General features: G+C 36.2%; 3 protein-coding genes and 1 pseudogene across 6 annotated transcripts; 2 read left to right on the forward strand and 2 right to left on the reverse strand.

The window, feature by feature from the left end:
- The first annotated feature begins 4,217 nt into the window (after nt 1–4,217).
- Nucleotides 4,218–10,931, forward strand: LOC142631894 (uncharacterized). Of its 2 annotated transcripts, none has more exons than XM_075806241.1 (6): nt 4,218–4,766; nt 5,313–5,590; nt 5,672–6,323; nt 6,428–6,627; nt 8,210–8,454; nt 8,881–10,931. In XM_075806241.1, exons 2-6 carry the CDS (start codon nt 5,319–5,321, stop codon nt 10,326–10,328), a joined length of 2,817 nt encoding a protein of 938 aa, XP_075662356.1. In that variant the 5' UTR covers nt 4,218–4,766; nt 5,313–5,318; the 3' UTR covers nt 10,329–10,931. The 2 variants fall into 2 exon arrangements, with proteins under 2 accessions (XP_075662356.1, XP_075662355.1); XM_075806240.1 differs by having other exon boundaries at nt 5,319–5,590.
- Nucleotides 10,932–13,145: 2,214 nt separating this feature from the next.
- Nucleotides 13,146–14,519, forward strand: LOC142632410 (uncharacterized). The gene has a single exon (XM_075806820.1). It carries the CDS (start codon nt 13,146–13,148, stop codon nt 14,388–14,390), a length of 1,245 nt encoding a protein of 414 aa, XP_075662935.1. The 3' UTR covers nt 14,391–14,519.
- A 151-nt stretch (nt 14,520–14,670) lies between these two features.
- On the reverse strand, nt 14,671–21,150 carry LOC142631532 (uncharacterized). 3 transcript variants are annotated; one of them, XM_075805700.1, is made up of 6 exons: nt 20,976–21,150; nt 20,097–20,181; nt 18,980–19,161; nt 16,770–16,868; nt 16,529–16,680; nt 14,671–15,207 (listed from the first exon to the last, which is right to left on the reverse strand). In XM_075805700.1, exons 3-6 carry the CDS (start codon nt 19,157–19,159, stop codon nt 14,820–14,822), a joined length of 819 nt encoding a protein of 272 aa, XP_075661815.1. In that variant the 5' UTR covers nt 19,160–19,161; nt 20,097–20,181; nt 20,976–21,150; the 3' UTR covers nt 14,671–14,819. The 3 variants fall into 3 exon arrangements, with proteins under 3 accessions (XP_075661815.1, XP_075661816.1, XP_075661817.1); XM_075805701.1 differs by having other exon boundaries at nt 20,097–20,163; nt 20,976–21,053; XM_075805702.1 differs by lacking the exon at nt 20,097–20,181 and having other exon boundaries at nt 20,976–21,111.
- A 1,675-nt stretch (nt 21,151–22,825) lies between these two features.
- Nucleotides 22,826–24,163, reverse strand: LOC142632412 (UPF0481 protein At3g47200-like; annotated as a pseudogene).
- Nucleotides 24,164–25,798: the final 1,635 nt, after the last annotated feature.

The following is a 25,798-nucleotide window of genomic DNA, read 5'->3' on the forward strand; positions in this document are numbered from 1 at the left end:
CCTAGTAAAGTGCCAATGGAATAAAATCTGAAATTAAGCAAGTATCATCGAGAATTATTACCTGACCTAGGTGTTATAGAAGGCCGGTTGGAAGGTTGCTATATCTAACTATAACTCGACCATACATTACATATCCAGTCCATAAACTAAGCCAATTCATGGCCAAGCCTAGAAAACCTCATCTTGATGCAGCCTACAAGGTATTGCAGTACATTAAAAGGTGTCTTGGTCAAGGTATTCTCCTATCATCTAAGTTAGACTTGCATTTGAAAGCTTACACAGATGCAAATTGGGCATCTTGTGTAGATACTAGAAGATCTACTACAAGGTTTTATGTGTTCTTAGGAAATTCATGGTCTGATGGAAGTCTAAGAAACAATCTATAGTTTCTAGATCCTCAGCTAAAGCTGAGTATAGAGCAATGGCCTTAACTGTTTGTGAAATGACTTGGTTGTTAGCTCTCTTGAAAGACTTAGAAGTTCATCATCCACAACCTGGTATGCTTTTCTGTTATAATCAGGCACCAATTTATATAGGTGAACATCCTGTATTTCATGAGAGGACAAAGCACATCGAAGTGGACTGTCATTTGGTTAGAGATAAGGTGCAAAAAAAGGTGATACAATTGTTCTTTACTCCCACACATACACAGCTAGTAAATTTGTTCACCAAAGCTCTTAGCAGTCAACAATTGAAGTCCTTACTTTCCAAGATGAGTATATTGAATTTACACAGCATTGAATCTCATCTTGAGGGGGAGTATCAGATGGTTAAGGATCAGAGAGCAGAGGGTAGGAAGAAAGGCAAGAAGGATAAAACGACACCAGGATAGCTGAAGCTATAAAAGGACTTAATCAATTAGCTAAACTACAAGTAGTTTAGGTATTAATTATATTCAGTTGTATAGCACGTGTTATAACTACTCTTTGCACATGTAATAACTGCTATCCGTAGAATTTGGTATAGTTAGTTATGCTCTGTTTTGGGGTTTTAGTTCTTAGCTTGGATGTGATTGTATAAAGCTCTATTTCCTGTACAGATGCATTCATTGTATCAATTAGAGAATTTCTTCATTTTCCTCTCTCAATTTTTCTCTATGTGTTTACACTTCTTCTTCTTCCTTTGCCTTACTTTCTTACATAAGGCTTGTTGATGGCATCTCTCTCCCAAAAAATTCATTTGACATTCACGGTTGTAGAGTTGGAAGCACTTACAGGTAGAAGGGTAGTGGAATTTGCTGCAGGACATTGTTTGAATCAGATTATATTGGAAAGGGACTCCCTAATTCTCATCAACACCCTACAAAGTGGCTGTAGATCACTAGCACAGTTTGGTCACATAGCAACTGATGTGTAGCACATTGTCTCCCAATCTTTCATTGATTTTAATTTTTCTCATGTAAGCAGGCTTTGTAATATTGTAGCACATTCACTTGCACGAAGAACTATTTGTTCTTCCCATATGATTGTCTGGATGGAAGATGTTGCACCTAACATTATTCCTGTTTTTCAAGCTAATTTCAATAGCCTCCTTTATTAATAATATGCACTGTATTTATTCTAAAAAAAAAGTATTCTATGTCTAAAAAAAATGTTCCCTTTAATTAGGTTTGTTGGGACAAAAAAGCCAAGACTTTAAATTGTAGGAACTAAATTTTAGGGACAATGGTATATTTTAATAATTTTTTTAGCATTTTTCAACTCGGTCCTTACATTAACATTACACTCAAATAAATATATTTTTCAGCCACACACACACATATATATATTTGAAGAGTAAAACTTAAGTACAGTATTAGATACCATTTTTAAAATTCAGCTATCTGATGATAGTTCTTTATCATCATACCAAGACATCAATCGGTTTTTGGTGTAGGTGGAGATTGAATTTCAAGTCTTTTATTCAAAGCATTCACATCAAGAATGTTAAAAAAATATAGTTTTTAGCAGCATCCCAAAACACTATTTTATCTATTTTAACACTTTACTTTATAATAAACTCAACATAAAAGGTTTTATTTGTTCTAACATTTCATTAAAATATTATTTATTTATGATTTATAATTCTTTTTTATTCTTATCACCCACTCACCCTCACCACCACAAACCCAGAACCAACAACCTCAACCCACTAGCCTCAACCCACAACACAACCAATCATCGGTCTTAACACACAACAAAACCAACTCAACCCACTCACTTTCACCATCCAAGCCACCACAAACCCACAACAACTGGCCTCAACCCATAGCACAACCCACGACACAACCAATCACAGCACCACCGAGATCTATCGAGCAACCTAGCAACCCAATGCTGCTAAGAAACACCACTAAGACAAAAACAACCGAGACCCACCGAGACAAAACAACCAAAACCCACTAGCCATAGAGATCCACCAAATCAAACCCACCAACCCCACTAAATCAGACCCACAAAAGTATCGTGTGACCTCACCCACCAAATCAGACCCATGAACTGTCGAACCACAACCGACGAACCAAGGCATGGGAGAAAGAGAAGAGAGGTAATTTTGCAGAGAGAAGAGAGAGTCACGAGTCAGAGAGAACGAAAGAAATAAATTAAAAAATATAGCAACTTGCTATAACAAGTTGCTGAAATTTTTTTGGATTAAAAAAATTGATGTAAAGGGTTTTTTTTTTTTTTGTGGTGGTTTAGTGTTAAAATGACTTTTTAGCATTTTTCACATCCTTGATGTGAATACTTTCAAGAATTAGAGTCTTTATCAATTGAGTTAATTGGAACCCTAACCATCTATCTTGTTAAAAGAACTTAGCTAATGGTGTTAACACCTTCTCTTTCTCTAATTTTGTTAACCATATTCCTCCATTATCTCACTCTCATCTCAAACTCTTGAAGATCTCTCATTCTCTCCACTATCGGATCTCCATGGCTCCTGTCTAGGGGCGGCCATAGTAGGCCACCATTAGCCACTCTTATGGTGTCTCTTTTGGGTTCTCTCTTCTCACTGAAGTCTAGCCCAGGTCTGAAAGCCTGAAACTCATGAGCTTTGCCTCCATCTTAGGCAACAAAGCACACCGATCCTCCTCCTCCTCCTTCTCCTTTGTCTGTTCTCTAGTTTCCTTTAATTTATCTATTATCCTCTTCTCTCGTTTGATTTTATATGAGTTTGGGGATTAGGTTTGTTTTGGATGTGGTTAAGTTCTCTAACAAAAGAAAGAGATAAACATACGATGTTTATTAACACCGTTAGTTGAGTTATTTAGTGAGACAGGTGGCTAAATTTTGAAAGGGAATAAAATAAAGATATTCATTTGCTATCGCTTCTTTTTGACTGTTAGGGGTGTGCACAAAACCGAAAAATTGAAAAAACTAACCGAATGGTTGCCAAAATTTTGGTTCAGTTTTGGTTCGGTTCGCTTTCAGTTTTCAATTTTTAAAAATTGAAAATATTCGGTTAGGTTTTGGTGGCAAGATTGAATGCACTAAACCGGCCAAAACCGAACTGAATCATATTATAATATATTTTATAAATATTTGGGCCTCCTATACATATTTGACCTTTTCATTTTTTTTAAAGATTGTTGGGCTTTTTCTTTTTTTTTTTTCATATGATCCAGCCTTTTTTTTTTTTTTTAATAGGATAATCCGGCCTTTTCAATTTTTGCATTTTATCATTAGATTAAGTAACTATAATTAAACTAATTACTAATTAGATATCTAATATCTAATTAAACTCAATCTAATTATACTATAAAAACAAAAGTTAAAAACCCTACCCTACATGCCCCCACAGCCCACACGTTTTCACTCTTATTCTCATAGCCTCCACTCCACAGTCCCTTAACCCTCTCTCTTCTTTCTTTTTTTTTTTTTTTTTGTTGGTATTTTGAGGTTTTGTTTAATACTAAATCAATGCTATTTCTTTGTGAATATGTGACTGTGACGTTGAATTGTTATTTTATTATTGAATTTAGAGTTTTGAAAAACAGAGAAACAAATACTATTTGTTAACAGCTTTAATTGAGTTATTTAATAAGACAAGTGGTTAAATTTTAAAAGGGTATAAAATAGAAATATTCATTTGCGGGAGAGCCTCCCCTCCCCTTTAAAAACTCTCATATTTCCTCCCATTTTAATACAGATGGAGAACACGTGGCAAGTAACAAATCTAACGGTAGACAATAAAACACGTTACAAAATATATTTTTATTCTTAACTGCCCGCACCCTTCACCAATCTCCTTGCAAACCCACCACCACTGATGCAGCAACAAACAACGACTTTGAGCAAAACAGGACGGAGCCATTGGAGATGATGCGTCTTTACTCTTACAACGACTTTGCAGCAAAAATAGGACAGAGCCATCGGAAATGATGGCGAAGACGCAGGACTTGCCTTTCCGTCGATTGGAACACATGAACTTTTATTGATGCTGGGATTTATCTGTGAATTTTCCATGCTTGAAAAGAAGAAAAAAAACAAGAGACAAAAAAAATTGAGAGAATGACATGGCATATTTTTAGCCTTTAGATTGTTTATATGCCACGTGTCCTTCATCTATATAAAAAATGGGAGAGAATGGGAGAGTTTTAAACAGGAGGGGGAGCCTCTCTCCCTTCATTTGCAACCGTTTCTTTGTGACTGTAGATAGTGCAAAACCACAGTGCCACCCCACCCAGCTTAAACCCTAATCCTAAACCCCAGAAAAGCCAAACCAAACCAAACCACTTCTTCTTCTTCAACCGTGGTCTCCGATTGAAGGTCCGGCAAGCAAAACCGAAGGTACCCTTTTTCTGTTTCGGTTTTCCATGATGAGATGTGTGTGAAAATTTGGATGATTGATGATGGGGTATGATGCTCTGTTTTGTGTGTGTGTTCTACTTCTAAGTGTATTTGTTGATTTTTATGTTTGAATTGGGTAATTGCCATTTGTTTGTGTTGTGCCACCTTTTGCTAACATTGTTCAAGGATTCATTATCAAACATGTCTTGCGCCTGCTGTTTTTGCTTCTTTGGATGTTATGATATGTGCGTTTATTGTTAGTTTAGTTCTCTTTCAACTTATTTTGTAGCTTTTTTGCAAAAGTCATGTTTGAAAAAGGTGTACCCAGAAAAATGTGAGTTTTTAAAAAGATTAATCTTTGGCTAAATAATTGTCAGCTTGGTACAGATTTTTTTTTTCAGTGCCCTTTTGAAAAATTGGTGTTTGAAATAGTTGTATCTAGAAAATAGTGGGGGTTTTAAAGAGCTGTTCTTTTGAAAGAACAGAAGCAAATAGACCTAGTTGGTTGATTTGATACTATTGTCTTTTTATTTTTGGCTGTGTAAGTTGCAGATGGCCAGGTGGGATGAGATTTTATCCCTTCCTGTACAGAATCCTCCAACCTTGGAATTTTCTGCTGCTGACCTCGTGTGGTCAAGGGTGGAAGGTTGGCGTGACAAAATCGATAGAGTTGCTCTAATCCCCTTTGCTAGAGTGAATGATTTTGTAAAGGGTGAATCAGAAAATAAAGACTGTCCATCAAGATTTCATGTTGAAGCAAGGCGACGACGACGTCCAGAGATGACGTGCAAGCCAAAGGTTGATGGCATTCTTGAATATATTCTGTAAGTTCAAACTTGTTCCTTTAGAGGAGTTCCTGGTAACTAGTACATCATGAGTTTTCACATAGCTTGTTGATTGTGAAGGTATTGGTGTTCCTTTGGTCCTGATGACCACCGTAAGGGTGGCATTGTACGACCCAGTAGGACAACTTATGTCCCAAAGAAGAAAAATGCTGGTCGACCAAATACTAAGAGAGGGTGCACGTGCCACTTTATCGTGAAACGCTTGATTGCTGAACCGTCAGTAGCACTAATCATATATACTGAAGATAAACATGTAGATAAGAAGGGGTTGCCATGCCATGGTCCACAGGATACTAAGGCTGCTGGAACGCGTGCTATGTTTGCTCCATACATATCAGAGGATCTCCGTCTGCGGGTCTTATCTCTACTACATGTTGGGGTTTCTGTGGAGACAATAATGCAAAGACACAGTGAATCGGTAGTAAGACAAGGTGGGCCAAGTAACCGTGATGACCAGTTAAGCCACCGGTATGTTCGAAGACAGGAGAGGAGCATCCGACGTTCTACATATGAACTTGATGCAGATGATGCAGTCAGCATCGGCATGTGGGTTGCAAGCCATCAGAATCATGTTTTCTTTTATGAAGATTTCTCTGATTCAGAGCCTTTCACTTTGGGAATTCAAACAGAGTGGCAGTTACAGCAAATGATTCAGTTTGGCAATTGCAGCCTTCTGGCTTCTGATTCAAGGTTTGGAACAAACAAATTGAAGGTCTGATTTTATTTTATTTATATCATTATTTTTTTTTAAAGTTCATGTAGCCTAAGTCCTTAGTGTCCTTAGAAACTAACTGTGCTTTTTGCAAATTCATCTAGTATCCGATTCACAGCCTTGTTGTATTCAACTCGGACAACAAGGCAATCCCTGTAGCTTGGATTATAGCACCCAGGTTTGCAAGTTCAGATGTGCATAGATGGATGAGGGCTCTTTACAATAGAGTTCGCACAAAAGATCCTACTTGGAAATTGGCTGGGTTCATTGTGGATGATCCTCTAGTTGATGTCCTTACAATCAGGTTGGTTGCTAAGTTGACCACTCACATTCCAAACTGTATATTAATAACTATATAATTTAATAAACATTTTGGTAGAAAATTATTCCATGGATCTCATTGGCTTATAGGGGAGAAATTATTCAGTCCTCTAGGAGGACCAGTTCAGCAATGCCTAGTGGTCCTCCCACTCAATAATAAAATGCCATGTTTTTACCTATCCAAAAATAAAATAAAATAAAATTCCATGTGTTCAAACTAATTAAGTCAAATCCTAATCACAGCATTTACAAAATAAAATAAAAAGTCCATGGCAATGCCTACTATCACTGCTGCCTCCTTCAACTTTCATACCTGCAAGTTCATTACACCACAATGCTGGTGTGGGTTGGCTTTTAGTTCGCTTTACCCAAGCATTCTTGTGTAAGGAATCTGCAAACACCAGAGTTGAAGAAGGCAACAATGATGTTAGCTGTTCTCGTGAAAGGTTTTTATTTATTTATTTAATTCAATATTGTGATTAGGGTTGTGATTAAGATACACATGAAATTTTATTATTGGATGGGAGGACCATTAGGCATTACTAACATGGTCCTCCAGGAGGACTGAATAATTTCTCCATATAGGGGTGGTGGAGTAGACACCAAATATGCCCATTAACCTGATTGATCACAGTTAACATAGATTGATGCTAATGGATGGTAAGACTTTTTAATATTTAATTTGTTTTTGTATTTAATGTAATCAATTTCAAGTTATATCCTTTCCTTCTATGATGTAGTTTGGGAGGCCTATTTTAAGGCTCTGAAAATGCAGTTGATCCTAAATTAATGAAATTTGTGTTGGAAGATTACTTCTAGTGCTTGGTGGTGATTCCAAGGAAGCCTAGATTTCTAGGTTCCTACCTGTATCTCATGTTTGATGATGATTCCAAGTAACCCTAGGTGCTGATTCATACGTTTCTATTTTCTACTTTCATCACTTAATGGTGATTTCAAGCAAACCCTATGCGGTGATTCCTAGGGTCCTGCCCATCCTTTTGTTCCCTAAAGCACCAAGTCCCCTTTTGAGAGTTCATTTTCCTGCATCAATGGGAAGCTGGTTACACAATAACTTGATTCACATGTTTATGAAGCACTTGCTTAAGTTTTATCATAAATATAGGTAGGGTTTTGGTACACAAAATCAAAATCAAAATCAGTGACCAACCCTTAACATTCCCATTTCAAAGCTCCTAAATATAGGGTGTACATGCTTATTGATTTAGACTATCTTGTTGGTGCTTCATCTCTTATTGTATTTTATGACTCAAAAGTAGCTTCAGTAATATGTTTCTAACCATTGGAAGTATTATATTTCATATATAGTTGCATATGACAAAAGATTTGCATTGATCAAGCTGAAAGGACAAATTAACAATAATTTTTGGTGGTTCTAGTCCAATATATGAGTTTGACTTGGGTAACCTGGATTAATAAGCATGCTGAAAATTTACTGTAGTGGAGCCAGACCTTTTAGCATGGTGGCTGTGACTTCTTCTATATTCTTAATGAATTGTACATGCTTGAATTGTTGGATTTATATATGTTTCACGCATTTTTCTCAGGGATGTGTTTGAGTGCTCTGTACTGATATGCTTCTGGCGGGTCCGTCATGCGTGGCATAAAAACTTAGTAAAGAAATGTTTGGAAACTAAGATGCAAGTCGAGATATCAAGACGGCTTGAGCAGGCAGTGGATAACATCTGCCGAGGACAAGGAACCGTTAATTTGTTTGAGGATTTATTGGAAGATTTTATTGATGAGTCAGATTTTATGGATTACTTTAAGGCGATATGGTATCCTAGAATAGGTTGGTCACTGTCTTTTCTAAATGGAGGAATTCTTTCCCTTGTGTTAGTGAAGGGAAAATATATATTGTTTATCCCACTTATAAAATATATACATAAATATATATATATATATATATTTTATTGCAGTCTTCCACATTCACTGCCAAACTGCTAATTTACACTGTTGAATGGGTGACCATTTCCAATTATTGATCAAGATTGTGTATGTGTAGGTATGTATTTATGTATATTTGTACTTGGTTTGGGTTCCTAAGATTTGGTCACCCAATGAATTAGTAATCTTAATTATTAAAGATCAACTTGATCGTATGAGGTGAAAGATATGAAGTCTTGCTCTAAAATATTATGGAGTCCATTGGCTTTTCTATGTAAGTCTGCTTTCTTTTATTAAGAAATTACTGACTTGAGACTTTGTTCTGACTCAGGAGCATGGACTGCGGCACTAAAATCTCTTCCACTTGCGAGCCAGGAGACATGTGCAGCAATGGAGTTTTATCACAGCCAGATGAAGCTTAGGTTGTTGAATGAGAAGGACCCTGGTGTTTATCAACGTGCTGATTGGTTGGTTGATAAGTTGGGTACAAAAGTGCATTCTTACTTCTGGCTTGATGAGTACTCGGGGAAGGATGATTTTGCACGATATTGGAAAGATGAGTGGAGGAGTGGTTTAACATCTTGGCGCAAAGCATTGAAGATTCCAGACTCTGATGTTATCATACAAGGTGGATGTGCAAAAGTTGCCGACCAGCTTGTTAAGGATAAAGTATGTGTTGTCTGGAATCCTGGTTCACAGTTTGGTATTTGCAATTGCACTTGGGCAGAAATGGGCAATATGTGTGAGCATATGTTCAAAGTTATTAATCTTTGCCGTAAACGAGGATCTACTATGCCATCTATCAGCATATTCCAGTACCACAAGGCATTGATTGACATGCTACACTGCCAACCCCATGATTCTTTGATTCGTGATCATGCTATTTCTTTAGCAGTTAGTGTACAAAAGCAGTTGAATGTACTTGTTGATTTAGATAGCAGTCAGACTGCTTTAGATCCCATTCAGAGTCAAACTGTAGATAACATCGAGCAAGAAACTGTTGAGATGGTTCTTACTAACCAAGATACAGAATTAGTAAATGAAAGTAACTGCATGAATGAGGATGTATCAGCTCATGATGAGAATTGTGGGGATGTAAATGATGCTCCTCACATTATTAGCGGTGATGTGTGTGATGAACTGAATGATTTGGCTTCTAGTGGAAATCGCATCTCTGGTGAGACTGTTGGAGAAGAAATTCGTTGTCCCGAGATGGATGTTGAGCCATCATCCATCTGTATTTCCCCACCTGGACTATATTCTGTTGATGAGGTTGTTGCAAGCAATGTCTTTTCCGAGAATGGAGACAGAGGTTTGGACAATACAAGAAGTAAGCATCTCCCGTCCAAAGTTGATTCCAGTGATGTAAATGGGTTTCAAGATAAAGATTGCGATGAAAATATGATGGATGTGGAGCCACTATCCATTGATTTTCCTCCGTCAACTAGGGAGTTTCTGGAGCAATGCACAGTGACCCATCAAGATGGTCTTGCAAATAATGATCTTGAGCCTACAGTTTCCAATACTCCTGATTCTGAAACCAAGACCTCCTCAGCTATATCCTTGCCCGTTGAGTCACAAGTTGTTGATATGATTAAAATTTCTGGTGTCATCAAGGAGAATGAAGGAATGGAATTGAAAAGTGGGAATGACAGCATGGATGAGAACCTACTCTCTGCGGATAATGGTGTCCAAGATGATGGTGTTCATGATAACATTTCAGATGATTCTGGTAATGGTCATGATGCAAAGGCAGTTGACAGCATGATGACTGAATAGTCAGAGTTGCCACTAAGATGCTTATGGACAGCACATTGCATTGAGGACAACAACCTCCACAGATTTCAGCTCATGAATCTGGTTTTTGTGAGAAACCCTTTTTGATTGCCGGCTCTTTTTAGATTAGGTGTAAATCTCAGGAAGCTGCTGGAAATAGAGACTCTGAAACTGAGGTTATTTGCCAGCAATTACTTGTTACTGGTGTCAATGGCACTGCTGGATAGAACTATTTCATGGGGGACTTGGAGCATGCCTCTCTCCGGCAAGTACAAACACTGGGGATGCTGGTGTTGCAGTTAGTAATGGCCGAAATTGGTGCTTCATCTCACCCATTTTCTTGATGTAAATATTTGTCAATCCATCCAGTTGTTTCAATTTTGCTGATTTACCTTAGTATTTTTTCTAATTTATATCTTAATAGTTACACACGATCTCCAGGAAGTTGTCAATAATGGCCAACATATTATGATCTTCTATATGGAAGGGGTAAGAAAATGCCTCAGTTTTGACAAGATAGGGAAATATGACCACATTGTTAATATTGGCCTAAACTTATGATTGACCACATTTTTTTAATACTAGTTTCTTGGATAGCTTGTATCATTTCTGCCTTTTAAGTTTTAACACAAAATCCATTGTTGTCAAACAAGCATATTTCCTGTATTGGGAAGAAATAATTTCTTTGCCTTCTTTGCTAGTTTATTTACACACTGCTTTTCTGTAGAAAAACACTAGAAATTGTACATTGCCCAACTGGAAAATTGTTTGTCTTTGGAAAAGTCGAAAGGCGTACTCAAGTTTTTTTTTGGCGGAACAAGATTTTTGGAATAACGACCACAGGAAACGTTGATATATATATATATAGTAAGTGCTGGTTCTATTAATGTGGGTTTGAAAGCATCTTTTTACCACTTATTTATTTACTAAAAATTGGTGCAAGTATAATTGTTTGTGTGTGGGTGTGTGTATATAATAAAATAAAATGTGAAAAGTTCTAAAAAGTTGTGTTTTTATTTTTATTTTTTTATTAATAAAAAATACCTGTTAAAACTGACTGGTAAATGAAGTCATTGTTTCAAAATTAAAATTAATATTTAAGAGGTAGATTTTAATTTTCAATAAAGTTATCATAACTCGTGATTATAGCATAAAATATGCTTCATATATCATAGAAATGCTCAATTTAAATTGATAGCTTATAAATATTTCATTTACTCAATAATATATTCTTCAATTTTATAAAAAATATAGTATCTAAAAAACATTTATGATTTATTCAATTTTATAATAAAAAAATTGTATATAAAAAAAAATTTATGATGTTAAAAAAATCGAAAGTGTGAAATTGAATCAAGAAATATTCTATAATTTTATTTTAGCTTTAAAGTTTTCCAGTTACTCAATAATACATGAATTATTCAATTTTATATCAAATGTAACATCCAAAACAAAATTTATGACACTAAAAAATCTATAAAAATTTTTTTTGATTTTTTCTTTGTAATTTTAATTTTAGTAATATTTTAAAAAATGTTAAAATTTTCCCTCACCTTTCATTCAAAATAGCAAACACATTTATAATTACGTTTGAGCATGTATGTGTGATTAAATCAAATTTGAAAAAAGAAAAAAGAAAATAAAGACCTCAATTATAATCTAACTTGAATTTGTATGATTTAAAAAAAGCGATTTGTTTCTATTCTTAGGACTAAATAATATACTAAATTTTTATTTGATACACCGAAAAAGTGATTTTTTTTATTTAAAAAAAAAAAAACACCGAACTCAATTATAAAGCAAGCAAATCTCGCGAAAAAAAGAAAAAAAGAAAAAAAAAGAATTATAAAGCAAGCAAAGGGTTGGGCGGGAGGGCTGTCTCCATATTTGAAACAAGGGCTCTCTCTCTCTCTCTCTCTTTCAAAGTAACAACATACATAGTTAAACTAAGATTGGTCAGTCTTTAAACTCAATAATTATCTTATGTATCTAATATATGTATCATTTCTCTCACAGTATGTGTGTCAATATAATTGTAGGTTTCACACCCTATAAAAAATAAGATACATATATCGGATACATGAGATATTTTTTTTCTCAATCTGAAAGTGACAACATGCATAGCTAAACTAAATACTTTTTTCCCCATTCCGCTCCACTTTTTTAGATTTGAATATTCTCTCTCTCTCTCTTAAAGTGAAAACATAAATAGTTAAACTAAAACTAGTCGGTCTTCAAACTCAATAATTATCTTATATATTCAATATATGTATCATTCCTCTCACAGTATGTGTATCAATATGATTGTAAGTTTCACACTATAAAAAAGAAGATACATATATCGGATACATGAGATATTTTCTCACTTGAACTTGATCTTAGGGTGCACAATTGAGATTAGAATGGAAGATTATGTATCATGTGAAAGAGTCATGTCCTGTGGCATCAACAGTAGTCCACCTAACAGTTGTTTAGTTTTTTGCACCATGTGTTTGGGCGTCTTTATGTGGCAGTCAATGACCGGTAAGAGCAACGAGAAGATTACAAAATTGTTTAAGAAAAGGTAGGTTTAGTTGTCTAAAAACAAATGAAAGCACCACCCATCTTCCAACATTCTTTTAAAGATTTCAAATGTAATAAGTACCCCAAGTTCTTGGCATGGCCTGGGAATTTACTTGAATAACTATTTCCTCAATTACAGGTTCTTTGCAGTTATGTCATCCATCACAACGGGGTTTAAGGCCAATATAAGGAGCATTTGGGAAACCAGCCATACCAACAATCTCACAATAAACCAGCTACCATTGAACAGTTGAAGTAATGGCTAGGCTATTGCCCTCTCTCTTCTCCCTTAGTTTCCATTATGTTATTGTCACCACAGTTTTCATTTCTATTCCAAGGCTTACCCATTCATTAACACTAGATGCTGATATTGAAGTACTTCGTGCCTTGAAGCGTAGCATTGATCCAAGCTCAATTTCTCCAACATCATACCTTAATACTTGGGATTTCAACTTGGATCCATGCCAAGTTATGGGAGGACAGTTTCTAGGAATTTTATGTAGTAATCCTCTAGACAATTCTTCTCAGAGAATCACGGCACTTGATCTCGATGGAATTGGATATGATGGGTTTTTGACACCATCAATCGGAAACCTAACTGAGCTCACCATCCTCAGTCTAGACAAGAACAAATTTCGAGGACCAATTCCAAATATCTCCAATCTTAAAAAGCTCGCCAGACTTTCACTGGCGGATAATTACTTCACAGGCGTCATTCCTAGAGCAATCCCTTCGCTTAAGAATCTTGAATATATAGACCTTTCAGGAAACAGGCTCTGGGGCTCCATTCCAACCACTATCTCTGGATTACGAAGCTTGACGTACCTGAGCTTGTCAAACAATGGATTCGCTGGAACAATCCCTGACCTCATAGGGTTATGGCAGCTGCAAACTTTAGATCTGGGTACCAACCAGTTCCGTGGAAATTTGCCAATTTTTCCTATGAGATTGAGATCACTATCCCTAAGCCATAATTTACTTTCAGGTCATATTTCTCCAGTTAAGAGGCTCACACACCTTAGGAGGCTAGATGCAAGTGACAACAGACTTTCAGATACCATCAGCAAGGATATCCTTTTACTGCCTAGGCTGGTTTACCTTAATGTTTCACTCAACCGCTTCACCGCAATAGAGACTGTCAACTTCTTTGGAGAAGAGACCCCGCTTGAGGTGCTTGATGCAGAAAATAACCACTTTCATGGTAATTTGCCTGTCAATTTGGTCACAATTCAGAATTTAAGCACACTTAATCTGGCACATAATCTGTTCTCTGGTCCAATACCAAGCGAATATGGAGCCAAACCAGGGCGACCATGGAGAGCTCTGTACTTGGATAACAACTTTCTGTCAGGAAATCTACCACCAGAATTCATCCATCACGCAGCAAGCATAACAGGTAGTCTTGCAAACAACTGCCTTAGGTGTCCAAGGGACATGCCTCTGTGTCGTGGAGGGCAAAGATCAACTTCAGAATGTGGTGAACAGAACAATCGTGGTGGGTAAGCAATTCAGCAGATCAATGGATAAGAAATTCATCAGAACACAATGGCATCATGGAGTAATTAGGGAAATTTAACAGTTTTTTTTAGTAAATCCATGTCATTATCCAAAGTAGAAAAGCTTGTTTAACTTTCAACCAATAAAATCAAATAATTATGAATGTGAAGACCATAAACGGATCTTTTATTCATTCATTAATTAATTTCTGGTTAGGTGTGTTCCCAATTCTCGGTATAAATGCTTCTGAAGTTAACTTGTACATTTCCTAAAACAACCGCAAACAGGAAACAAACCAAAAGAAGAAAGTTTCAAAATGATTGCTGAATCTGGGAGCAAAGAATGGTCAGTTAATATAAAACCAAGAAAATTGACAACAACACTTTAAAAACTGCTATAAACACAAGCTGTTTCTACATTGTAAAAGGAAGCAATTTATAGAAACCAGTTAACAGTAATGTTGCCAAGCCATGTGAAAAGTGGGAACTGAGCCAGAGCTATAAAGAGCAGGAGATAGTGATGCTTGCTTGAATCATAACTCCTCACCTCTGCAAAGAGGACTCTCTTCATTGTCTTCACCAAAAAGATTCCCATGCATAAGCAGGTACAAGGCATAATAAAATAGTAAGAGTATCCCCAGATAATCTTCCCAAGGACAGCCAAACACATGCCTGTGAAAGCATACCCTGCGTAAGCCACAATGTCCAGCAAGGGTGCCTCCCCACTACCCAATGACAGCAGTGTTAATTTCAGAAGTATGACTTGCATAAACCACCCAAGCAATCCCTTGATAAACAACCAGTTCAGAGCTTCTGGGCTAAACCTGGCAATATACATAAATATTTAAGAAAATTTGCAGGCAAGAAGAGAAAAAGGAAATAAAGGGATTGGGCAACAAATTATTATGAAAATTAAACAATTCGAGTTTAACTTTATAACATTAAAAGGAGACTACACCCAAATTATAACTATAAACCTAAATCTGAAGGCACTGAATTAGAATTTGCATAATGATTATGAGGAAGTTGGGTGGCTATCCAGAATCAAAGCAGCACAATGCAAACAAAACCTTCAACTGCTACTTAAGAGTAAAGAGAAGAAATTGTCATATCCAGAAGATTTCTACAACAAAACAGAAGAGGACAATTCAAGATTCCCTCAATTGTGGGAGTTGGAATCAATTATCAATCAACACTTCTACTTAGTGAAACTTCATAACTATACAAGTTTTATGATTGATTGCAAATGGGAACATCTACCCCAATAACATGCAGGTCTTGGGAGAATAATGGTCCAATCTGTAAAACAAGGTTGTCTGGCCTGCTAAAGGGGTCCAAGTCTGAGCTGTATCAGACCCATTTGGTATTTGGTACTCCAATTCACAGTTCCAAGTCCCTTTCTAACACAAGGATATTCAATGAAAAGAAAAATAAACCTATAAATATTTTTGGGCATAATCCGTGAAGGTATTCCAGCTTTTGCTGACACTCAAGATGGGAGGACAAAACAAAAACACAAGCCCTATGGCAGAGACATAAATAAATAAAAGAAGACATGCTTATACATTTATAATCCCAAAGTTCACAATAGAAGCTATGGTGATTGCCGTTGCCAACAGGCAACCAAACACCTCTTACCAACTCTACCATCATAAATGCCATCACAGTAAGACATCTCTGTCATTTACAAACTATAGCCTTTTCGGTATAGATGTTAAGCTTTAAAATGAAAATAGCTTGAATAATAGTGCCATAGTGACTATTAATATCACCACTTTGGAAATACTCAATAATTTTTTAAACAAAAACAGTTACCAATTCTGAGGAGAGGAACTAATTCAATGCTGATCATATCATAAAACAATGATATGGTGAATTAAACTGTGACCACAAAAACTTGAAAAATGTGATACTACACAGGGGGAACAGAATATGACTACTACATAGTACATGTTTTTTGTTGTAGATGAGAGACCTAACAAACTTATTAAATAACACACACTGAAAAGAAAGAGCAACAGACAACCATACACAAATGTGTTCACTTTGAATGCTAACAGAATGAGGGAAAATTAATTTCCTGTGATTAGAATAAAAGAGGAAGATTAATTATTACAGTAAAAGAAAAAAAATTCAGTCACATACTTTCCATTAAGACCCAATGAGAAGCCAGCAAGAACAACGTAGGTACCAAATGCCATAAATGGAATGTAGAGGTCTGGTGCATTTATATCATAAATTGGGGGCTTATAAGACAGCCTGCCCCCTACTGGCTCAGTTATCCGGGTCCAATGGCCCTGGAGAAAAGGAAAATAAGCAAAAAAGATATAACTATCATGGAAAGAAAAAGTTTGCTACAAGAAAACAGAGCATGAACATTGCTTACCCTGTGCAGGAATGGAAACAGAACAACCTTCAATTTGTTCCTCACATACTGGTCATTCACTTGGAAATAGTATTGGGGATCCGAGAAGTACCTACTTATCTGTTTAGTTTGAAACAAAATATCAATATAGACGAAAAACATGTATCAAGAATGCACCTGAAAAAAAAAGTACTTTCCTTTAAGAGAACCCAGATATTTAAGGCACAAACTCAATGATTTCATGACAGTTATTGGTACAGACACTAGATACAGGCCTCCAATTATGCAGACTAATGGAATATGGACGCAGACACATGAAGAAAACGGCCCAACCAGTGGCCTTATGGATGGAGCCTGCTAACATATGGCCTAAGGGTTAATCAACTTGTGTCTACAATTTGTTTAATTTCTTTAAGTTACGTAATTGGTTAAACCTTGTTTTCTTTTCCTATTTGCTTAGGGAATTTAATTCCTCTTCTTACTAGGTTAGTAAAACTATTTTCTTTTCCTGATAGGATAATAAGTTTGGAACTCTATTTAAAGAATCCAGGGATCAGTGTTGTTTTACAATTTTCTTGAGTAATAAAGTTTATTGTTGGAGTTTTTCCTTTGTTAGCTTGGCACTGATTCCCAGGTTTTGTTTTCTCTTGCTTTGGGCTAATTCCTGGCAAACTTGATTCCTAGGTAAATGTAATTTTGCTGTTTTTGTTAAATTTGTGATGCCTTAATTAAAATACAAGGGCGATATCCATAAAAATAAATAAATAATAATAATAATAATAATAATAATAAAATATATAATTTTAATGTATTTTGCACAACTTAAAATAAATGACTTCGAAATGTTTTAGGTTTCAACTTCAAGTTGGAGAGAAATGGAGCAAAGGAAGGTCGAAAATAACAAGGGAAGAAGTAGTGAAAGAGGTAATGGAGTATATGAGCTTAGTGGGACAGAATAACAGGACTACATGTGCATGACCCTGGTTCAACCCAGATTGATTGAAAAAATATCTACAAACCCAATCCTGAATTTATTAAGATTTAAGAGTTTGTTGATGGTTGTGATTGTGATATGTTTTTGAGTATTACTTTTGGTGTGTTATGTTTTCCCTAACAAATGTTAAAGAGGAAGGCAGTCATATATTTTGATTTGAAAAGGAAAGTAACTAATGAAATTTTTAATTTTCTTTGGAATTTATATGGAAGATAACACTACCCCTGAATGGACAGTTTTAAAAAACAAAGTTCAAACTTTGCCAATTCTATAGCTCCCAAGATCATTCAGATCATAGGGTATGTACTTCAGTCAGTGTAGTCAAAGGTGAGCCGGGCGCTCGCCTAGGCGCCCAGGCGAGGCGAGGCGCTACTAAGGTGCCTCAAAGGCTCTAAGGCGACACGCCTTTAGTGAGGCGCTTGCCTTTAGAGCCTAGGCAAGCAAGGCAACCACCTTAAGTCATGAAAAGGCACTAAGGCGAGAGCCTCAAGTTTTTTTTTTTTTTTTTTTTAATTTCTATTTTTTTAAAATTTTTTTTATAGAAGTTTGTTGTGAAACCTATTTTTAAACTATTAATTTCAAAAGGCATGTTATAACACCTATTGTTAGTTAAATTAATTTACAAATTTGTTTTGTAAGACTTATTGTTATATAGAAGCTTATTGTAAAACGTATTATTAGAACTAACTAATAAAGCCTAAACCATGTTAATCTTATATTGAAATAATTTAATATACCTAATTTCTTCATGCTACACATTGAAAAACACTTCATTATAATATTATAATACACTAGGTACATATGATTTAAGTTCTATATGTATAATAAATATATTAAGAATTTGGCGACCCGCTTTACTCGGGCTAGTGCCTTTTTGTCGCCTCACGCCTCGGGCGATACAAGGCCTTGGCGCCTTAAGGTCGCCTCTCGCCTTTGACTACCTTGACTTCAGTACCATAATTTCACCTAAGCTTATGCATATTACATTAAAAAGATGTTGATTTCCCTCAAAAATAGTTGCAACCTAGAAGTCTAATTGACAACTTCAATAACCGCACTGACAGTGTCCTCTAGAGCTTAAGTGCATTCTAATCCATCATACAGATACTCAAATAATAAAAGATTGAGAACAAACTTGATAATACCAACATGACAACATTCAAGTTATCAGAATATTATATCCCTTGTAAGCTCAAACAAGAATTTTGTCTTAAATCAAACAGTATATGCCACTTACATTGCTTTGCACATATTCAGAGCTTGATCCTAAAATCTTCTCTCCATATGCACCCAATCCACCTCTGATAAGCCCAGAACCAGCTCCATAAAATGCATTCCCAAATGGATTAGGCGGAGCATTTGCTGCATTTACTGGTGGTCTTGGCACCCCAGGCTGGGTCCCCACATTGTTGTACATTTCTGTAATTGAACCCAACAAAAAACAAGGTCACAATTGCACCCAAAAGCACAGCTCAAGTTTGAGTCATCCAAGGAGGCTACTATTGCTAAATTTCACAGCCAAAATTTTCAGTTTCCGATTAAAATGAAGCATAAAACTAAAAGCTACTTACCTGGCTCATGAAAACCAGAATCTGTTCTTTTTCTTTTTTTTTTTTTATAATAATTCAATTGTTACAATAAGCGGGGAAGGGGAGATACGAATCTTGGTTCTCCTCATAAAGGAGACCAAGTAATGCCCACTAAGCTACAAGGGTCTTGGCAGAAAACCCGAATCTGCTAAATCCTATTTAGTTCCCAAATAGTTAAACATCTTTCTCCCACTATCCAATTCTCCTCCTTAGGAGAACCTACATTTAAATCCCCACTACCCCAACTCCTGCAACTAGTCTCATAGTTTTGGGACTAAGGTTTTGTTTTTATTGTCATCGTATCTCTTAAAAATCTCACCCAACATATTACCCTAACCACTTTTCAACCCAAATACATTCGCCGCAATTCAATACACAACATTCTTCTCATCTCACAACCTTATTCTTCCTATCCCAAACCCTTTTTTTCATTTTTCTTTTCCAAAACAGATTAATAACAACTCGATGCAATCCAAAATTTTTTTTAAAAAAATGGCCATTAAATACAACACCTACAGTACCAAAATGAAACTAAAACCTAAGTTCATTTCCAAGCGAAAATTAAATAACCATTAATTCATTAAATCTGCAAAATCCAAGAGAGAAAATTCATAATTCATGTGGCTTTTTCAAACTCACACAGATCTTCAACTCCAAATCCAAAAATATATATACATGAAATTTAATAAAAATACGAATACGTTGCATTATATATATACAGAGATTGAGAGAGAGAGAGAGAGAGAAGGAGATATAACAGGATACCTTTGGAGATATCAGCAAATAGATCTGAACTCCAGCGGGGTTTCAATGAAGGGTTTGGGCACTTTCGCTAAAAGTGCAGTGAAAGCTGTGAGAGACAGAATAAAGAGAGAGAAATTTAACAGACCAGAGAGTGCGTATGAAGAGCATTCTCATCAGCTACTTCCTAAATATACCATTTTCACACCCTAAAAAACCTACTTTATTATTTTAGCACGTCATTTTACGCTATTCCATTTATCACATATTTTATTCTTCAGTCTCATCCATTAAAATAATATATAATATACATCACATTAAAATATCTAAAAAAAAACTTCAAACAGTAATATATACTGCACAGCCCACCACCACCACCGCTGCCCATAGTAGCCCACCGCCGACAACCATAACCAAAACCCAAAATCAACCAACCAACCAACCCACCATAGCTAAAATCCAAAATCAACCAAACCACCAAAATCAGCCCACACCCACCGCCATAACCCACCAACATCAGCCCATGAAACTCAACCCACATCCACCAAAAAAAAAAAAACAAGGCAATCCAAAAAACCACCACAACTAAATAAAAAGTGGCCGATTGAGAGATCCGAAGGTGGGAGGTCAGCGGCATGGAACGGTGGAAAACGTGGGAGGTGGACGGCGATCTGCCCACCCGAACCCATCAAACCACAGCCAAAAAAAAAAAAAAAAACAGAAAAACCATTACTAGAGAGAGATCGGCGTGGAAGTGATGCGTCGGCGTCGGCGTCGGCGTGGAATTTAATATATACAGATGAAATTTAATAAAAATACGAATACGTTGCATTATATATATATATATATATATATATATACAGAGATTGAGAGACAGAGAGAGAAGGAGATGTAAGAGGATACCTTTGGAGATATCGGCGAATAGATCTGAGTTCTGGCGGGGGTTTCAGTGAAGGGTTTGGGCACTTTCGAGAAGAAGTGCAGTGAAACTGTGAGAGAGAATAAAGAGAGAGAAATTTAACAGACCAGAGAGTGCATATCGTTCGGTGCCTCTATTTTGCGTCAATGGACCAATAACAAATTGACACGCATAGTTCAGCGGGATATGTGTGATTTAGCAGTATAATTTATTTTATTGTTTCAGTTAGCTTAACCTTTTTTCTTTTTTTTTTTTAACCAAAAATAATTAAACTTAGGAGAAAAAGGCTGCAAGTTTTTTTTGAGAGAGAGGCTGCAAGTTTATTACTAAAAACTAGCTCCGCTAAGATTACAGCATTTAGATGAGGGGATTCACACTTTAAAATTATTAACATGTTTAGCAATATGATAAGCAGTACAATTATCCTATTTTCTAATAAGAAAAAATCCACAAATAGCAAAGGAGCCAGTAATGTCTTTTACCTTCTCAATCAAGTGATTGTAATTCGCTACAAAAATCTCGCCAATCTTCAAAGAATCAATAATAGCCGCCGAGTCTCCATCCAACACAATAGAATTGAGTGTAATTTCTTTAGCAAAGGTGACAATCCTAGATGTTGCAATTGCTTCCACTGCAGTCACTAAGTTTGGAAGCAAAACTTGCTTGCCCATGGATGCAAGAACCCGACCCCAACTCAAATAAGATATATGGGGTATGAAATTCCGTCTATAAAAAAAATTGATAAGTATTTTAACACAGTGATGAAAACAATCATCATAGAGTGAACATTATAAATTGATATTCTACAGTTTCATGATTCAATTTATGCAAAAACTCATTGACATAAGAACTTAAGTCAGCCCAAAGCTCGTATAAAATAAAATTAAAAAAAAAAGGGGAAAAAAGAAAAAAAAAGAAAAAGAAAAACGTACTTAAAGATCCATTAAATCTGATGAATATATCTTCTTTTTCTTTTTTTCTTTTTGTTTTACAATTTGATAGGTTCTGAAAGAAATCTAAAGGGAAATCGTTTGATAGGTATTACCGTGTTAGAGTGTTTATTTTATTTTATTTTATTTTTTTCAGACCAAAGGATCTAAGAGCCCATGTCCGCCCAAAGCCCAAGGTCTTATACCCATGAAAATTAAATACCACATTTTACTAAATCAGGCCCATTAAATTAATCACAAATTGTATCAGTTAATATAAAACCCATATTTTAGCCCAATAGCCCATTCACTAAACAAAGCCCTCAATTTGTCAAAGCCTATATAACCCATACCCATGGATGGTCAAAAGAATTCCCAGGATTGAATTAGCTCAGATTTTGGGTCATGGGCCAACACTCAAGTAAAGAGGGACCACAAGTTTTTGGTCTGTTTTATGGGCTAGACCGAAAGGGAAGACATGAGCCCATCCAGTAAGGACTAGCTCAAAGCTATAGACACAATCTTTTTTTCTTTTTCTTTTCTGGGAAACAAGCTACCGACACAATCTTCATCATGATAACATGTATAGAATGCTTTCTAAAGATTGATAAGCTACAACACCAAGTAGTACTATAGCAGACTTACTTATTTTTCAACGCATCCAATGAAGTATTTATTGATGGTTGGCTTACAAACTTCCAGGCATTTTTTTTATCAATCAATAAATTTTAGAGTGGAGATACAAAACTAGTAGTCTACAAGGATGGTGAAACACAACAATCTGTGTATTTTACATTGGCAAGACCAATTACATTAACAATAATAATAACAAAGAAAGAAATACATAATTTGTGTATTTTACACAGAGAAGATCAATTTCATCGAACAAGGAACACCCATCCTAACTATTTAGCCTTTATTCCTGAGATGATAGAAAATATTGTTTGTATAAAAGTGAGCACCAGAAGAATAATAGCAGCCACTGTTAAAGCGGTTTTCCAAGGAGAGTTATAAAATCACTTTTTAATGTTGCCTTCCTTTTGTGCCAAGGATTCTCATAGAAACCATTCAACTCTTTACAGAGATCAAAGTAATCATCTCTCACCCAATCCCCTATGACACTTTTGTTAAGATTGTTAATCATAAGTGTTGCTGCATTGTTGTCGCCTAGATAATTAACCAAGATCTTTTTATCACAAAGCAAATCCACATCTTCTGTAGTATTGATGAGAAAATCCAACAAGTCAAAGTAATCTGTATAGTATGCATCTTTTATATAACGAGTTTGCTCTAATGCCATAATGTTTCGAGCAATAACTTCCGTCTTGGTCTCTATATCAAAGTTTGGGATTTTCAACACTCCTTTTTCAAATTTTATGTCAAAATAGTACTTCTAACAGCCTCAAACTTTACTCCCGCCTCATGGAGCTTTGTTGCAGAGTACAAATGTGTAAGCGCTTTACTGTTTCTTTTTGGTAGCTTCTCGAGTGGAGGTAGCAGAAAGGTTCTAATAAGATCAGTGAAGTGTTCCATTTTCACATTGGGAGTGGCCTGTACGAACCGCGAGGTAGTGAAAGTAGTCAAAAGAAAGCTCGCGAAAACCACCGTAATCGGAGGGAGATGGAATTGCATGGTCGTATAGTTTCTCAATAACAAAAAATGGAAGCTGATTTTCAAGTAATAGCAAGTGATCAACCCTCAGAATAGTAGACCTTGGATCCACAACATTAGGATCATCACTTATCTGACTTCTTGAAGTACGTGTACGTCTGATGAAAAGCTCAAGAATGAAGATGGCATCCAGCAATATCATTTTCACAAACCTATCACTAGTAAGGCCAATAGTTTCTTCATAGCACCCGCGAATGCTTTCTTCCATGTCCCTTATTACGCCTACCAAATCCTCCAAGTTTTTCTCACTCCGCTGCAAAAAACTCCTGAAGTATCTCTCTTTATGCTCTTCCATGGCTTTCAATCTTTCGTTTTTGTGGTGAAAAGGGCCAATTGAAACTACCTGAGGAGTGTAGGCTTCTTCATTCCATTTTCGAAGCGGGTTCGGGACCTTGTAGATACGGCATTGTTTTGATGGTTCAATCTCCGGCCTCTGGACCATTTTTCTAATTTCAATTACCAACTCATCATTTTTTTTTTCCATTTCCACCTGGAATGTCTGCTTCCTTTTGAGTATTTTGATCGTCTACTATCATCATCCTAGAAATCAGATTGTAAAGGACTCTTGTCATTTTGAATGAGAGAGTTCAATTTTGGTTTTGGAAAAAACAATAATTAATAGGTTAACAATTTAAGCACTTAAAAATCATTTAATATTCCCTTAAAAAAAATCATTTAATATTAGTAAAAAACATGTGATAGCCTTCTCAAAAAAAAAAAAAAAATCATGTGATAGAGTGATGAGTAAATTGTTCATATTGAAGACTGTTCCACTTAAATAAGAAAAAGAAGGCAATTGGTTAACTATTTAAATATTTAATTTTTACTTACCAATGTAATTTCTGTTTTTCTATTAACATGTTTTTTCTTTTTGGCTAAAAGCATTACTATGAATTTTGCTATTGTTTATTATCTTTTCCTAGGAAATTATTCAATTATCGTGAAAATCTCTTTAAAAGGTACGTGATGATGCCGAACAATCACCAGTAAGCTGCAAGTACTTCCTCAAATCGAGGCAATACTTGCAAAAAGAAAATAAAAGACCTAAAAGAGAGCACCGGTGTGGTGCCGGCCAAAAACCCGCCAAAGGTCAAGTTAGAATCTTTTTCTTAACCCTAAAGTGCCAGAGTTGAGTTAATTATGCGTACCTTGATGCTAGGGTTTCTGGGATATTTATATTGGTGTAGGGTTATCATTCCTGCCTTGGTCAGGAAACCCTTTCCTTTTAGGATAATACCTCTTTTTATTCTCCATTCCGTCTCGAGCTTTTTTCCATACAAGAGTCTTTTTATTATGGTCAAACGTGTAACACAAGAACTCCCGGTGTACACGCTTGTGTGGAGATAAAGCAAAGCCAAGTCAAACATATCGTGCGACGTACAACTAAGAATTTATGACAACTAATCAATACCAAACAGATACTGAATGTTGACACCGTTCAATATGTATCCGTGCAGTATCAATCCGTCCACCTACCTCATTTCGACCCCACTTCGTCGTATGTTTTGAAGAAAGATCCGTCTCATACTTTTATCCTCTTCAGTTGCCCCCTCACTGCTTGAATCCGTCGCTAAAGACTAGATGGATTCATGGAGTGGCAGTCGTCCTTATGGCAACCTATTGAGACATGACGGCCCAGGTTCATTTATAACGAAGGACATGTGGCCTATATTTATGACGAAGGACACGTGGTCCTTACTGATTAGATGTTCCCCTGAAACAAGGTGTCCCTTCGTATTCCGTGCCCTTCGTTCTATAAAAGCTTGCCTTTTCTTCCTTCATTCTCATCTTCCTATAAAAAATTTGCAATCAGAGCGCCACCGTCACTTTCATGTGCATTCGTGTTGTCCTGCCAGTCGATCCGTCATTTCATATTTGCTCGATCTCGATCCAATATGTGCTTTGAACCCTTTTTTTTTTTTTTTAAATATACTTTCTGTAGATTTGTTAGAGTCTTAGGTTTTACCGTCATATATGTAGGTAATGTCTAGTGCGTCGAGTAATCAGTCGTTTGTCCGCAACGGGGCGGGCTACGATGACGAATTCCCGTCAGGTCAAAGAGATCCTGACACTTCAAGTGAAGAAAGGAATCCGTCCGCTACCTCTCCTTCCCAAGATGACGAAGGTTTGGAGACGGATAGCTCAGAGTCGTCAAGCAACTTAGATGGTGTCGATCCCCCCGTTCAATCTGTGATCGGTCCGGACGG

The sequence above is a fragment of the Castanea sativa genome, chromosome 4 (genome assembly GCF_040712315.1).
Source record: "Castanea sativa cultivar Marrone di Chiusa Pesio chromosome 4, ASM4071231v1".
Taxonomy (NCBI): Eukaryota; Viridiplantae; Streptophyta; class Magnoliopsida; order Fagales; family Fagaceae; genus Castanea; species Castanea sativa.